This window comes from Balaenoptera ricei, chromosome 2 (assembly GCF_028023285.1).
Source record: "Balaenoptera ricei isolate mBalRic1 chromosome 2, mBalRic1.hap2, whole genome shotgun sequence".
NCBI lineage: Eukaryota > Metazoa > Chordata > Mammalia > Artiodactyla > Balaenopteridae > Balaenoptera > Balaenoptera ricei.
In genome coordinates this window covers 103680066-103697144 of record NC_082640.1, presented here as the reverse complement: position 1 = coordinate 103697144, position 17079 = coordinate 103680066, and the positions used below count along the sequence as shown (strand labels likewise).

General features: G+C 38.2%; 2 protein-coding genes across 5 annotated transcripts in view; both read right to left on the bottom strand.

Annotated features, from left to right (window-relative positions):
* Window positions 1-17079, bottom strand: part of INO80 (INO80 complex ATPase subunit) — a 130340-nt gene that overhangs the window by 96514 nt on the left and 16747 nt on the right. For all 4 annotated transcript variants that reach the window (XM_059913583.1, XM_059913579.1, XM_059913581.1 and 1 more), the window contains exons 2-6: window positions 5837-6022; window positions 5412-5581; window positions 5253-5320; window positions 3204-3374; window positions 908-1028 (exon numbers count right to left, since the gene is read on the bottom strand). In XM_059913583.1, the coding sequence (XP_059769566.1) occupies window positions 908-1028; window positions 3204-3374; window positions 5253-5320; window positions 5412-5581; window positions 5837-5979 (673 nt within the window). In that variant the 5' untranslated portion in view covers window positions 5980-6022. The remainder of the gene's footprint in view (window positions 1-907; window positions 1029-3203; window positions 3375-5252; window positions 5321-5411; window positions 5582-5836; window positions 6023-17079) is intronic.
* On the bottom strand, window positions 9847-10585 carry LOC132360492 (large ribosomal subunit protein uL16-like). Its single transcript, XM_059915573.1, has one exon. It carries the CDS (start codon window positions 10547-10549, stop codon window positions 9905-9907), a length of 645 nt encoding a protein of 214 aa, XP_059771556.1. The 5' UTR covers window positions 10550-10585; the 3' UTR covers window positions 9847-9904.

Genomic DNA, 17079 nt, shown 5'->3' with positions numbered 1-17079 from the left:
CAAAAAAGAACACTGGATACTTCCTCTGTTTACATGAAAGAGAAATAGAAGAGAACCTAAGAACTATATTTCTTTTGAACCCAACAATAGGAAAGGAGGCTTATGAAGTATCATGAGCTCAAGTCATGATCAGAGGAAGGAAACTTTTCTACTTGGTAGCAATGTAAGTTGACTAAAGAAAAATAACAGAGAAAGAAAAAAAATGCATTAACTGATATGACACTAAGACCTGCGAAAAGAAAACTGCACATGAAACAAAAATCTAGTTTGAGAGGGAGGATGGAAGGATGAGAAAATACTGAGATAAACAAGGAGGATGTGGACGAAATAAGGGAAGAAGGCTGAAAAGAGTGTTTCTGTACAGAGTTCATGCCTTTAGGGGAATAAAATCTGCCTAGTACAGATAGTCTAAAACTTTCCTTTCCTATTTCCTTCCTGATTTCCAGCTGCTTGGAACTCAGAGAGGAAAAGACATTTCCTGGCAAACATGCAAACAAGCACTACAGAAGATCATCAGGAGGTGTCTATTTTAAATCACTACATACGGCAACAATTATAACTTATTCCAAATACTTCAGGTGACTCTTCATACTTCCCTGTGTATAACTAACTGCTTCCTGTCCCAGAACATTTTCAATATTTGGAGAGTATGTAGAAGAAAAAAAGGAATAACCTAATTGGCTTAAATCTCTGGCAAAGAATCTATAGTTCTCATGTCTTTATAATTCTAGAAAAGATCATAAACCAAATACAAAATAAATTTAATACTATTTACAACTAGTAATTGGATAAGGGAGACTAGGGTTTTTCAGATAAAGCAAATTTCTACTACATGGATTATGTTCAAAGCCCAAACGTACCTGGAACTAAGAATGAGTAAAGGTAGAAGGCAGGTCAATATGCTCACCTTTAAGTTTCTTTTCTTCCTTGAATTTCTTTTTTTTGGGTCCAAGAAGGTGCCGTTGTTGCTCATAGAAAGGGTCATATGTGGAGAGCAGGCCTGCACTGTAGTATTGGTATTGCTGCAACTGAAGCAGGCAAAGACAGTGATGTTTAGAAGGGCCTGTCTTTCCTACAGCACAGCCTTCAAATTATCTTTACTAAAGAAGGCTGATGCAGAGAAAAACCATAGTTCCTACATACAGTATTCTTCCCACAAAGAGACCAATAAACGTTTAATACATCAAAGTGAATTATTCCCTTAACTTCAGAACAAAATGGGTTCATTGGCTATGCACACGGAAAGTTGTTGAAAATAACTTAAAAAAACAAAAAAAAAACCCTTCATGATTCTGATTCTCCACCAGAATATTTACTTTGTCCTGACACATATTTGTCATTGCAGAAAGGTCTCCTCTTCAATTCATCAACAAGAAATAAACCATACTTCTACTACCAATAGGTCCCCAGATTTACTAAGGTTTCTAATGCCTGCTTTCCCAGCTCTTAGTCTTATATTTAGTTTGAATAGTCCCCAGCCATCACAATTCTTCAATCTTTGAAGTCTTCTCTCTTCATTTCCCACTAAGAATCTGACAATATTATACATAGTGTCTTTGTTACCAGAATTCTAACATATGAATAATCTTATTTTTTTCTGTCCAGAGAGTAATTAATCTTTTCAAACATTTCATTCAAATTGACCTCCAAAGCTCAAATTTTGTCTGACTTATTACTAACGGGTAAATACGAAGATAAATAAAATTAGGTAGTCCACTGCAGAATCTCTTTCCTGAATTATAGGCAAATGAGTTGTTCAAAGACTGAAACTAGGATAGAAGAGTGACATGGAGAACTATTACAAGGTCCTCTGTTAAAGCATTCATACAGCTGTAAACTTAAAATCTGTGGACTTTCCCACGTGTCTTTTACTTCAATTTAAAAAAGACCAAGTATTTTGAGCACCAACTGCCTTAGCATTGTACTTTAAAAAGGAACTCCTTGTCTAAGTCAAAAGTCATACATCTTCATACATCTTACTATTTATTACTTCTACAGGTTTATAACTTTTAGCATATTATTCAAAGCTTTCTGAACTAACTTTGGACCTTAACTAATTGCTGGAAAGTTTTAGGTCTTCAAATATTCTATTGCTCATTATGTACAAAGTGCTACACTCCTGACAAAAATCAGAAGGCGTTTGTAACAGCATTCAAATAGTTGCCACATAAAACTATCATCAATCTAATGTTAGTATGTGAAGAAAGGGAGTTTTTCCAAGATAGGAACACTTCCAAAGAACAACTGCATTAAAAAGCAACCACAAGAATTTTAAATGGTGCAGCTGCTTTGGAAAACAGCCTGACAGTTCCCCCAAAGGGTAAGCATAGTGTTATCATATGACCCAGCAATTCTTTTCCTTGGTATATACCCAAGAGAAATAAAAATACATGTCCACACCGAAAATCTGCACACAAATCTTCAGGGCAGCATTATTCATAAGAGCCAAAAAGTGAAACAAGTCACTATTCATAGCTACAATCCATAAAACCCAAAAAGTAGAAGCAATCCAATTAGTTCATCAAATGATGCATGGATAAATAAAATGCACTATGTCCATATAATGGAATATTACTTGGTAATAAAAAGGAATGAGGTACTAATACATGCTACAATATGAATGAACCCTGAAAACCTTATGCTAAGTGAGAGAAGCTGGACACATGTTGTTCCATTTGTATGAAATGTCTAGAATAGGCACATTTATAGAGACAAATGGTGGACTGATGGCTGTCTGGGGCTGAGGGGAATAAAGGGAATGAGGGGGGGGAGTTCCCTGGTGGCCTAGTGGTTAGGATTCCACATGTTCACTGCTATGGTCCGGGTTCGATCCCTGGTAGGGGAACTGAGATCCTGCAAGCCACACAGCAAAAAATTTTTAAATGCAAAAAAATTAAAAAAAAAAAAAAAAAAAAGAAAGAATGAGGGGCAAGAGCTAAGGGAAATGAGATTTCTTTCTGGGGTGAGAAAATGTTCTGAAATTAGAAAGTGATGATAGTTACAAACTCTCTGAATATACTAAGACCAACTGAACTGTGTACATTAAAAGGCTCAATTTTTTTAGTATGTGAAGTATATTTCAATTATCAGAACAACCACAACCACCATCTAAATATAAAGTTAAAATGATGTATGTTCAATTAATATAAACCAGAGAGTAAATACCCAGCATGAAAATCTGAGATTTCTCCTGAAACCCTTACCTCCTTGTCTTTACTATACTTATTCTGGTGAAGTTTCTTGTATTTGTGCAGTCGCAACATATTATGAAGTTCTTCTCTGCTGAGATTGAGTTCTTCTTCTTCTTCTTCTTCTTCATCATTGTCTTCACTCTGAGAATCTGCCTCACTGGATTCATCGCTTAGCAGAATGCTCTGAAAAAGGGAGGAAATGGAAATGGAACCTCTGATATGAAGCAATTCCTTTTATAATCCAAGGGTTTTTTCCAGATCCCAAAACAATGACAAAAACAGCTGGAGGATAGTCATTCCAGTTTCCCTTATACTATTCTTTACCAATTCAACTAAAAAACAAAAAGATACCAATTAAACCTAGAAGTCATGAATTAATAAAGAGCGCCAAAACATGAGAAATGCTATCAACAGCAACAAGGCTAAATTTCACTTAGTACATATGCTACACATAAGATAATTTAAATAAATGTCAAATACCAAGGCAAAAAACTAAACAAAACCTAAAAAACTACTATAGGGCCTAAAGGTATAATATAGAAAGCAAGCTGTGATGCCTAATAAAGGGGAAACAACCCCAAAATCCATTAACTGATGAATGGATAAACAAAATGTGGTATTATCCAGATAACGAAGAATTATTCAGCCATTAAAATGAAGGAAGTAGTACTGACATGTGCCACAACACACAACATGAATGAACCTTGAAAACATCATGCTAAGTAAAAGAAGCCAGACATAAAAGGCCACATTTTATGTTTCCATTTATATGAAATGTCCAGGATAGGCAAATCCACAGAGACAGAAAACAGGTTAGTGGCTCCCAAGGGCTGGGGAAAGTAGAGAAAGGGTGACTGTTAATGAGCAGAGTTTCTTCCTGGAGTGTTGAAAATGTTCTGGAATTAGATAGTGGTAATGGCTGTATTAACTTTATGAAAGTACTAAAAATTATTAAATTATACACACTTTAAAAGGGTAGATTTTATGGCATGTGAATTACATCTCAATTTTTAAAAATGTGATGGCCAAGCATAAGGTTACTGCATTCCCAACAGTTTAAAACCTCATTGATGTGAAGCTAATCAGGCCTTTTCCACATGAGCCTTTTCAGGCCTTTTCCACATGAGCCTTTTAAAGGGGCTGGTGATAAAAATAAAAGACTACCTTTAAATTACTTTGAGCTCTTCATAAAAAAAGTATAAAATAGAGAAATAATTAGTATCAATAAAAGAAATGCTATCCTTAATTCAGTCTAGCTAATGACAGTAATCTTGTTAAGAGTATAAATGAGATTGTCACTGCCTTGCTAACAAACACTCTAATTGCTTAGCACTGTAACAAGAGTTAAAATACAAATTCCGTAACATAGTGTACAAGGCCCAATGTGATCAGCTAATAACCTCAGTTTCTACTATCTTCTCATTTACTGTGCTCCAGCTATACCAACCTCCTTTCTTCCCCAAACATACCAAGTTGCTTCCTTTCTCAGGACTTCCTACCATCGGTCCTTCTGATTGAAATGCTCTTATCTTAAACCTTCAGATAGTTCCTTCTGATCATTCAGCAATCAGTTGAAATGTTACCTCTTTAAAGAAACTGTATTTATTTATTTACAGACTTACTCACTGCCTCCCTACATTAGAGTGTAAGCGCCTCAGGGTAAGCTCCTCAGGGCAGGAACCCTATCTATCTACAACAGTATCTCCCAAGGCAGTATGCGCCAATCAACATCTGTTGAATGAATGAACTACTCAGTGACTAATAAAAAAAATAGATTAATAATCCTGATTACAAGCCAGTGAGAGCAAGGATCTTATCTGATATATTTCTGTACTCCCTCGCTCAGTATAGGGCTTCATTCCCAAAAATGTTTGCTAAAATGAACTTCCGTTGAGTCCTCTAGAGTTTTCTCTTATAATCCCTTGAAAAACCACACCCAGAATAAAAGACTCATGTCTAGGAAAATCTCTGCCAATGTGCCATAATTAGTCAGTAACTTATCCTTCTATTTGTAATTTTAGTAGGTTATTTGAATTATAAACATTCTGCCTTATCTCTTACCTTTAGCCACTTTCTGCTTTTCTTCAACTTAGAGAAGTTATATAAATTCCCTTTGTCAGATTTTGTTTCTGTGTAAAGAAACATAAAGAATAAAAAAATGAAAGGACACCTGCCCCAAAAGAACTGATAGTCCAAAGAGGGATTTCACACCACACTGACCTGACTGTAGAACTCCATTCAATGAGTATGTGTTTAACATTCCAGAACTACTTGCTCCAGAAGTCTCACCAAGCAATGAATTTGGAGGTTCTTCCTTAACTTGTATCAAGGGATCCCCAGATTGGGGTAATAAAGGATTATTGTCATCCAGTCCATCTTCACTTTCATCACTATAAATTGAAGAATGGTGAATCCACAATAACAGCTGACCCAGCAAAATATTATAATTTATGGTTAGTAGACTGAACACTTTACAGAAGAAATTGATCCTTTGATTAAGCTGACTGTATTTTATTTGACAGAAAGAAGGAAAAAAAAAATCAAACATCCCAAAACCCATAAGATACTTAAACCATAAAATCTACAGGAATAATGGGAATCAGAAATGTGGGGAAACATTATATTGGGAAGACGGAATACCATACCTAGAAATATTCCTGTTGAAGATGGCTGATGTTTGTCGCAGGAAATGGTCCAACCGGAGGGCCCTCTCCAGGTACTGAAGATAGAGGGGCTTTGCCAGCTCAGTGAAGCCGCCATCGTCCCCGGCACCCAACTCCGAGGCCATAGAACAAATCTGTCTTCATGCACAAGGGTTTCCGACTGCACGGCTGCAGAATGGAGATGAGTAGTGAAAGATGAAATGCTATTCATTCTCCCTTTATTTTGCCTGCTTGCTATCAATGTGAAGAGAAATCAGACCTTCTAGACACAAGAAGAGAATACAGCAGTCTATAGAAAGACCATGATAAAGCTCTTGTTAGGCACTGCCTCCTAATGCAAATGCAGAAGTTAAAAGGATGAGAAAAACACCAAACTATAGAAATACTGTCACCTGTCACAATGAAAATTCATGATACTTTTCTGAAGCAGTGCCTTAAAATTTATACTCAATTCTCTTTCATCTTACAATTAATAATTACTCACAACTATCCAAATCTGTACCACAAGTTCACTGCTGTACACCTCACAGAGGAGCACATGTTCTCAGCATCACCCTTCAAAACAGCTGCTCCCTTTTTCACTTTGTATTTACATTTATACATATGTGTGAGGTAGTCCACTTACAAGGGAATAGATATACTGGCAGAGTATTTTACAATCCCTTATAAACATGTCATAAAGTAAAAAGATTTAGAGATGATTCAGAAAACTGGAGCAAAGAGAATAAAAGTGAGGGTGAGAAACCTGAGCATTCTCTTTGCTACCTTATGTTGTTAAGGACAATGTTAGACTCAAAACGTCTTCACTAGAGAATCAATCAGTGTAACAACCTTCCCCCCAACTGTCTTTCATGTAACATCTTCTACCTTATAACTGGTTATTTTTAAAGAGTTAAGGGGTTGAGCCAAGATTAAATAATGGGACAACACAGAGCAATTAGCCCACCATCTGACATACAGTGAGTACTCAATAAATAGTAAGTTACTTGTAAAAGTTCATAATCTAATAAATTAAGGTATAATCTTTAAAGGAAACCAGAACATCTTTATCTTGAGTTGTCTTCTCTTTTTATTACAGATTTTTAAAATTTCCTAATACAATCTTTCTCCTTAAGAGAATGTTAAAAATTCTCTCCCAGTTGAGCCACAGATTCAACATAATCCCTATTAAAATCCTAGCAGGCTTTTCTTTTTTTTTCCCCAGAAATTGACAAGCTGATTATTAAATTTATATGGACACACAAAAGAATTAGAATAGTCAAAATAATTTTGAAAAAGTACAGGGCTTACTCACTTATACTTTCTGATTTTAAATATATCATAAAGCTACAGTCACCAGGACAGTGTGGTACTGGCATAAGGATAACCACATAGACCAATGAAATAGAGCTGAAAAATCCAGAAATAAACCGTTACATTTATGGTCAATTAATTTTCAATGAAGGTGCCAAGGCAATTTCAATGGGGGAAAGGACAGTCTTCAACAAATTGTGCTGGACAACTGAATATACAGCACATATAAAAGTTGAATTTAAACCATTACCTCATACCATGCACAAAAATTAACTCAAAATGGATCAGAGACCCAGGTGTAAAACCCCAAAATATAAAACTTCTACAAGAAAAAAAAAATCCTCATGACTTTAGATATGTCTTTAGAACTCTTACAACTCAGTAAAAAGATAACTCAACTAAAAAATGGGCAAAAGACTTTGAACAGACATTTTACCAAAGAAGATATACAAATGGCTTAACAGGCACATGGAGATGCTCAACATCAAAAATTGCAAATTAAAATTACAGAGGGATACCACTTTATACCCACTAGAACAGCTACAGTAAAAAGACAATAACAATTGTTGGGGAAGATGTGGAACTGAAACCCTCATACGTTGCTGGTGAAAATGTAAAATATTATAGCCACTATAGAAAAGTTTGGCAGTTGATTGAAAATTTGAATATAGTTACCATATGACTTAGCACTTCTTCTCCTAGTTATCTATTCAAGAGAAATAAAAACACATGTCCACCACTCAAAGCCTTTTATGTGAATGTTCACAGCAGTTATTATTCATAATAGTCAAAAAGTGAAATAATCTAAATGTCCATCAAATGGTGAATGGATAAACAAAATATGGTATGTCTGGACAACAGAATACTATTCAGCAATAAAAAGGAATAAACAATTGATACATGCAATAACATGAATGAACCTCAAAATTTTATGTTAAGTAAAAGAAGCCAGACACAAAAGACCACATACTGTAGAATTCCATTTATATGAAATACCCAGAAAAGGAAATCTATAGAGACAAAAAGTAGATCAGTGGTTCACTGGGGGTACAAAGGGGGAGTAACTACCAATGGATACTAGAGATCTTTTTTAGGGGAGGTAGAAATGTAAATCCACATTGTGGTGATGTTTGCACAATTTTGTAATTTTGCTAAAAATCACTGAATTGTACATTTAAATGAGGTAAATTTCATGGTATATAAAATATCAATCTTGGGAACAGTTAAAGAAAAAAGAAGGTTAAAAAATACTTTAGGGCTTCCCTGGTGGTGCAGTGGTTGAGAATCCGCCTGCCAATGCAGGGGATACGGGTTCGAGCCCTGGTCCGGGAGGAACCCACATGCAGCTCCATGCGCCACAACTACTGAGCCTGCACTCTAGAGCTCGTGAGCCACAGCTACTGAAGCCCGTGCACCTAGAGCCCGTGCTCCACAGCAAGAGAGGCCACTGCAATGAGAAGCCCACACACTGCAAGGAAGAGTAGCCCCTGCTCGCCGCAACTAAAAAGAAAGCCCGCGCACAGCAATGAAGACCCAACACAGCCAAAACTAACTAACTAAATAAATTTTTAAAAAATACTTTAAATATTTTTTATAAAAGTCTTTATAAAAGACTTTTTAATAAAAGTCTTTTATAAAGGACTTCAATAAATTCTACTTTTCAAAATGAGACCTAACAGGTACCCATTCCAGAAGATTTCAAAGAAACTTGGTTTTAAAAATAAAGCAAAACTATCTTAGAGAATACATATAATTCATCTTGATACACATACATACAAATTAAAGCATATAAAATTGCTGCTTGGAAGACCTAAATAGACATTTCTCCAAAGAAGGCATACAGATGGCCAACAGGAACACGAAAAGATGCTCAACAATGCTAATTATCGGAGAAATGCAAATCAAAACTACAATGAGGTATCACCTCATACCCATCAGAATGGCCATCATCAAAAAGTCTACAAATAATAAATGCTGGAGGAGGTGTGGAGAAAAGGGAACCCTCCTACACTGTTGGATGGAGGTTCCTTAAAAAACTAAAACTAAAAAAAAAAAAAAAAAAAAAAAAAAACCTAAAAATAAAGTTACCATATGATCCAGCAATCCCACTCTTGGGCATATATCCAGAAAAGACAAAAACTCTAATTCGAAAAGATACATGCACCCCAATGTTCATAGTAGCACTATTTATAATAGCCAAGACATGGAAGCAACAGATGAATGGATAAAGAAGATGTAGTATACATAAACAATGGAATATTATTCAGCCAGAAAAAGAGTGAAATATTGCTATTTGCAGCAACATGGATGGACCTAGAGATTATCATACTAGTGAAGTCAAATAGAGAAAGACAAATATTATATGCCATCACTTATACATGGAATCTAAAAAATAATACAAATGAACTTATTTACAAAACAAAAACAGACTCACAGACATAGAAAACAAACTTATGGTTACCAAAGGGGAAAGGGGGGAGGGGGATAAGTCTGGAGTATGGGATTAACAGATACACACCACTATATTAAAATAGATAAACAACAAGGATTTATTGTGTGTGTATGTGTAACTGAACCACTATGCTGTACACCTGAAACTAACACAATATTGTAAATCATCTATAGTTCAATAAAAAAAAAAGAAAAAAAATTGTTGCTTGGCACCCTCCTAAGATTTTTTTTTTTTTTTTTTTTACAGGGACAAGAAAGTAGAGTTTATTGGTGGGCATGGGTAGGGAGGGGGCAGTGCCAAGGCTCTCACGAGTGCAGGGCCCGCCATTTGTCCAGGGGGCCACGATTAGGGATGTACTTGACCCCACAGCCATCTGGGATGAGCCGCTTTTCTGCCACCATGTTTTCAAATTCATCTGCATTAAACTTAGTAAATCCCCACTTCTTGGAGATGTGGATCTTCTGGCGGCCAGGGAACTTGAACTTGGCCCTGCGGAGGGCCTCAATCACATGCTCCTTGTTCTGCAGCTTGGTGCGGATGGACATTATGACCTGGCCAATGTGGATCCTGGCCACTGTGCCCTGGGGCTTTCCAAAGGCACCGCGCATACCTGTCTGGAGCCTATCAGCTCCAGCACAGGACAACATCTTGTTGATGCGGATGACGTGGAAGGGGTGGAGCCGCACTCGGATGTGAAAACCATCTTTGCCACAGCTTTTCACCATGTACTTGTTGGCACAAATACGGGCAGCCTCCAGGGCTTCAGAGGACAGCTGCTCGTACTCATCCGACACCATGTGGCCACAGAGTGGGAACTCATCCACTTTTGCCTTCTTCCGCCCCAGGTCAAAGATGCAGATTTTAGCATCGGGGACACCTCGGCAGAAGCAAGACTTTGGGTACGGCTTGTTCTTACAATACTGGTAACAACGGGCGGGGCGGCGGCCCATGGCGACACCAAGATCTTCAGTGGCGCGCCGAACGGAAAGAGACCTCCTAAGATTTTATTACAAAATAACTGATATTATGCTCAGGCTTCCCTGGTGGCGCAGTGGTTAGGAATCCGCCTGCCAATGCAGTGGACACGGGTTTGAGCCCTGGTGCGGGAAGATCCCACATGCCGTGGAGCCACTAGGCCCGTGTGCCACTACTGAGCCTGTGCTCTAGAGCCTGCGAGCCTCAACTACTGATCTTGCATGCCACAAATACTGAAGCCCACGTGCCTAGAGCCCGTGCTCCACAACAAGAGAAGCCACCGCAATGAGAAGCTCGCGCGCTGCAACAAAGAGTAGCCCCCACTTGCCGCAACTAGAGGAAGCCCGCGTGCAACGACAAGGACCCAGTGCAGCCAAAAATAAAAATAATAATAATAAAATAAAATAAACTTATTGAAAAAAATTGATATTATGCTCTACTTAATTTAGCTGATAATAAAAATGGTCCTAATTAAGGCGGTATGAAGGTATGACTACAAAGAAATACTGGGTGATTCAAAAGGAACTACTTTTTAAAATAATTCCTCAGTATCTGGGCTGCATAATAACATGAAGTCAAAACCAATTTGTCCAGGAAAGAACAGTTACTTGTATTGTCTTACAATGCTCAATGTGCCCCCTGTGACACCAAGTACACATCAATCCTATATTCTGATTCTCCCAGAATCACCTTTGTAGCATATCACCATTGATAGTTGAAACAGCAACCATGAAATAGCACTTTCTTATTTCCACAAGGCTAAAGGAGGAGGTGCATGAAGTTCTTGACATATCTCCACAAGAAGAAGTCTTATGATGATATCTGGAGAGTCAAGGAATATTTTTAAAGTGTTTGATTAGATTTTTACTGTCGTAAAATATACGTAACATAAAAGTTACCATTTTAATCATTTGTAAGTAGAAAATTCAGTGGCATTAAGTACATTCACATGTACTCACACACCCAGACTACTGCTTCCTAATTTGGCTTCCCACCTCCAGGTACTTCTCCCTCTGATCCATCTTTGCAGCTACTTCCAGATCAGTATTCCCAAAACATCACTCTGATTATGTTGTTATCCCACAACAGCTTTCCAAAATCCAATGAAGTCTAAATTCCTCAACCTGAGATTCAAAGACCTTTATCATCTGGCTTCAAGCTACTTTTCCAATTTTACTATTTCCCTATACTCGACACAAATTAAGAATACCCTGAAAATGTCTCTTAACTTCCATCCCAATATTCACGTGAAGAGCTCTTTAAAACTCATCCAACCACAGGCTCTTACTGTCGTTTCAAAGGATTAATACATGATGTTAGAGCAATTCACCATTGATTGGCCTGGTCCATACCCTGAACTCTGGCTCTTTAATTCTGATTATCCTGCAGCTGGACTGTGATCACCCTTTCAGGTCCCCTGACTAAGCTTGATATCCATGGTAAAGTGTCTGCCTTCAAATCATACTCACATGTATCAGACTTACCTACCTGTATCCATATATGGTCCTGGACTGAACTGCTCTGCACTCTCTAATTACTGCTATGCCTTTATGGATGCTGTCTTGCCCTTATCCTATGAATAACGTCTCTGTAAGAAAAGTCTCACCAAGCTGAAATGAAATCCTTCAAAGACAAAATGAGATGCACTGTTCCAGGAAACACTTTTAGATTATTCTTAGCTAAGACTATTCTCTTCTTTGAACATCTGTATGGTTATTTATGGAAAGCATGGCACTTCTATGATCTTACAGTCTATTAACTGTATACACGCACACCTTAGCTCCCTTACTAAACAAACTTACTAAACTATGTGGGCAAAGAGTCCCTATCTCATGAATCTATTTGGTTCTGATATTTACAAATGACCATATTAATTTGCTTTTCAAAGCACAGTCTTAAATGTCAAGGCTACAAAACTCTAGTTCTAATGTTACTTTCTGTATAAAGACAATCTGTAGTCAATGACCATAGGTCTCTACTCATATCCTGGACACATGATTTGGGGACAAAAGTTTAAATAAGACAAATCAAAAGATAACAAAAGTCGGGTAACTTAAGCAGAATGTGTTCAATCATTCATTATCCATCCTTGTTGAACAAGAACAGGAGAATGCATGAACTGAGTATCTTTCAGGGAATCCTTAAAATTTGTCTCTCAGGCAAGTCTAGATAAATATGGGGAGGTGAGAGACCAAGGTGTTACTTCTAGACAAGAACCTGAAGGACACCTGCATCAACTGCCAATTCTTAGCTGAGGACAGAATTTCTGTCTTCCTCCAAATGAAAAGCCTAACAAAGATACCTACTTGGAGGGAAAGCCATCCTATCTCTGAATAGAGATGAGCTAAGAGGCACCGTTCAAACGGTAGCCTAGTCTAAGAAACTGATTTTACTTTGGATTTTAATTTTTTTTAATCTTTTTTTCCTAACAGCAATGGTTAAGAACATGATATATCATGACCACCTAATAAAATACTCAGTCACAATTATGACCATTAAGTATTTGTCCTAAGACCTACACATTTAGACTTTCCAAACTTAACTCTATTTTCACTTCTGATTTCTCTTTATAAATGCTACCCCAAATTGGTTTCATACCAATCATTTAGAGAAGCATTTCCCAAAGTTTGCTTCTCTGAGTACGACCTCAAGATATTAACAAATGACCATGAATATTAAAAATATTAATGCATTGAAGTCAGACTTAAGATTCTTTAGTCTTCAATATGCTAATGTGCTCTTAGTCTCTCTCCAAGAGGAATTCCCAACTTATTTGACCATTCTACGCAAAATACTCATTGAAATATCTCAGAGAAGACCAGATTGAGAATCACTGAATTAGTCAGATATCTAAAGAGAGATCAATCATAACTGCCTTTAAGAAGTAATTCCTGGCTTCCCTGGTGGTGCAGTGGTTAAGAATCCGCCTGCCGATGCAGAGGACAGGGGTTCGAGCCCTGGTCCGGGAAGATCCCACATGCCGCGGAGCAACTAAACCCGTGCGCCACAACTACTGAGCCTGCGCTCTAGAGCCCGCGAGCCACAACTACTGAGCCCATGTGCCACAACTACTGAGCCTGCACTCTAGAGCCCGTGCTCCGCAACAGGAGAAGCCACCGCAATGAGAAGCCCGCGCACCGCAAGGAAGAGTAGCCCCCACTCTCCACAACTAGAGAAAGCCGGCGCACAGCAACAAAGACCCAGTGCAGCCAAAAATTAAAAAAAAATTAAATAAAAATAAATTTAAAAAAAAGAAGTAATTCCTAAATTTATCAATACTAGCACAGAAAAGGCTGAGTAAAGGTACAGCTCTTGTGAGAACAACTATAGCTTTAAAGCATTTAAAGGACTAAAGACAGTCTGTAGCAGGTTATAGGCTGTAGCTCACATAAAAGGCCAAGTATTAAGGTAACAAAATAACTGGCTTTCCCACCTGCACTCCCCCATAACTCAGGCAATCTGTAACCCAAACCTATTACGACTGAATGTGATTTACTGAATCAGAGCCACAGGCTACACTGATAATTTGCAGAGCTATGGCACAAATAGCGTGATCAGGCCAAATAAATAAACTCCATAATATTTTAAAAGACAGAAATAAGACAAAAAAAGAATGGAGATGCTATTTTCACATGAATATTAAAGCAACATTTCACTCATTCAGCTATTCAATTGCTGAACTCTAAGTGTAGTGTAGAAAAAGATATTTCCTTCAGAGAATTTAGTCTAATAGGGAATTTAAGGCTCAAACATAAATAACCACAATAAAAACCACACATGGGAAGTCACTTAAGAGATGTAGAGATAAAGTGCCATGGGAGTTCAGGAAAAAAGTATTACTCATGAGTGTCAGACTATGTTTAATGTTAAGTGAGGAATCTGCATTATTTACAAACACCTACAACTCTGAATGAGGAAACAGCAGGTTAGGATATGGATTCTTCTGTATGATCAAATGAACAGAAAATGAGAAGTGTGATGAATACAATCATCTAAAATTTAATGCTTCCAACTCCCCACAAAGAAAAGCCCATGCCTAATTGCTCTACCGGTGAATTTTACCGAACATTTAAAGTAGAATTAATACCAATCCTTCGCAAACTCTTCCAAATAACAGAAAAGAAAACTCTATGACACCAGCATTACCTTGATTTCAAAACCAGGCAAAGACATCAAGAGAAAACTACAGTCAGCCCTCCATATCCACAGATGCAGAGCCCACAGATATGGAGAGCTGACTCTACCATTTTATATAAAGGACTTGAGCTTCCACAAATTTTGGTATCTGCAGGGGGTCCTGGAACCAATTCCCCATGGATACCGAGGGATGACTATACAGACTAATATCTCTTTTAATACAGACACAAAAATCCTCAACAAAATACAGGTGACCCTTGAACAACATGGGGGTTTGGGGCACTGACCCTCCTTGCAGTTGAAAATCCACATATAACTTTACAGTCAGCCCTCCATATGCGCAGTTCCATAACTAAGGTTCCATATCCACAGTTCTGCATTCATGGATTCAACCAACCATAGATGGTGCAGTAAGCAGTTATTGAAAAACAATCCACATATAAGCAGACCCATGCAATTCAAACCCACATTGTTCAAGAGTCAACTGTATTATATGCTGAATGCAGCAGCATATAAAAGGAATAATACACCATTACTAAGGTAGAATTTATCCTAAGAATGCAAGGTTGGTGTAATATCTGCAAATCAGTCAATATGCTATACTGCACTAAAGCATAAAACCCACTTGATCATCTCAACAGAAACAGAAAAATGATTTGACAAAATCCAACACCATTCCAAAATAAAAACACTCAATAAACTAGGAACAGAAGGGAACTCCCTTGGGACTTCCCTGATGGTCTAGTGGTTAAGACTCCGCCCTTCCACTGCAGGGGGCACGGGTCTGATCCCTGGTTGGGGAACTAAGATCCCACATGCCACACGGTGCGGCTAAAAAATAAAATTAAAAAAAAAAAAAAAGGAAGAGATCTCCCTCAACCTGATAAAGGACATTTATGAAAAACTCATGGCTAACACCAGACCTAATAGTGAAAGACAATGCTATCCCCCTTAAGATCAGGAACAAGACATGGCTGTCTGCTTTCACAACCTCTATTCAAAACTGACTGAAAATTCTAGCCAGGGCAAATAGGAAAAGGAAGGAAGGGAGGGAGGGAGAGAGTGCAGGAACCCAGATTGGAAAGAAAGAAGTAAAACTATCTCTATTTATAGATGACATGATCTTGTACACAGATAGATAATCCTAAGGAATGCACTAAAAAAAATGATTAGAACTAATAAATAAGCTCAGTAATCTTGTAGGATACAATATACAAATATCAATATACAAAAATCAATTATATTTCTATATACTAGTAATGAACAATCTGAAAATGAAATTAAGAAAATAATTCCATTTAAAATATCATCAGGGCTTCCCTGGTGGCGCAGTGGTTGGGAATCCGCCTGCCAATGCAGGGGACACAGGTTCGGGCCCTGGTCCGGGAAGATCCCACATGCCGCGGAGCAACTAAGCCCGTGTGCCACAACTGCTGAGCCTGCGCTCTGGAGCCCACGAGCCACAACTACTGAAGCCCGCGTGCCTAGAGCCCGAGCTCCTGAACAAGAGAAGCCACCGCAACGAGAAGCCCGTGCACCACAACGAAGAGTGGCTCCCGCTCGATGCAACTAGAGAAAGCCACGCTCAGCAACAAAGACCCAATACAGCCAAAGATAAATAATAAATAAATAAATTTTAAAAAAAATATATCATCAAAAAGAACAAAATACTTAACCAAAGAACCACAAAACATTGTTGAAAGAAATTAAAGAACTAAATAAATAAAGACATCCCATGGGTCATGGATCAAATGATTTAACATTTTTAACATTTCAAAAATATACAAATCAAATGTAATTCCTATCAAAATATCATAATCCAAGCTGAGTTTTTTTGCAGAAATAGACAAGCTGATTCTAAAATTCAGGGAGAGACTTCCCTGGTGGCACAGTGGTTGGGAATCCGCCTGCCAGTGCAGGGGACACAGGTTCGAGCGCTGGTCCGGGAAGATCCCACATGCTGTGGAGCAGCTAAGCCCGCGCGCCACAACTGCTGAGCTTGCACTCTGGAGCCCACAAGGCACAACTACTGAGCCTGAGAGCCACAACTACTGAAGCCCGCGCGCCTGGAGCCCATGCTCCGCAACGGGAGAAGCCACCACAATGAGAAGCCCGCGCACTGCAGCGAGGAGTGGCCCCCGCTCACTGCAACTAAAGGAGGCCCGCACGCAGCAACAAGGACCCAATGCAGCCAAAAATGAATAAATAAATTTTAAAAAAATAAAATAAAATTCAGGGAATTCCCTGGCGGTCCAGTGGTTAAGACTCAGCACTTTCACTGCTGTGACCTGGTTTCTATCCCTGGTCAGGGAGCTAAGATCCTGCAAGCCACGGCATGGCCAAAAGAATAAATAAAAATAAAATAAAA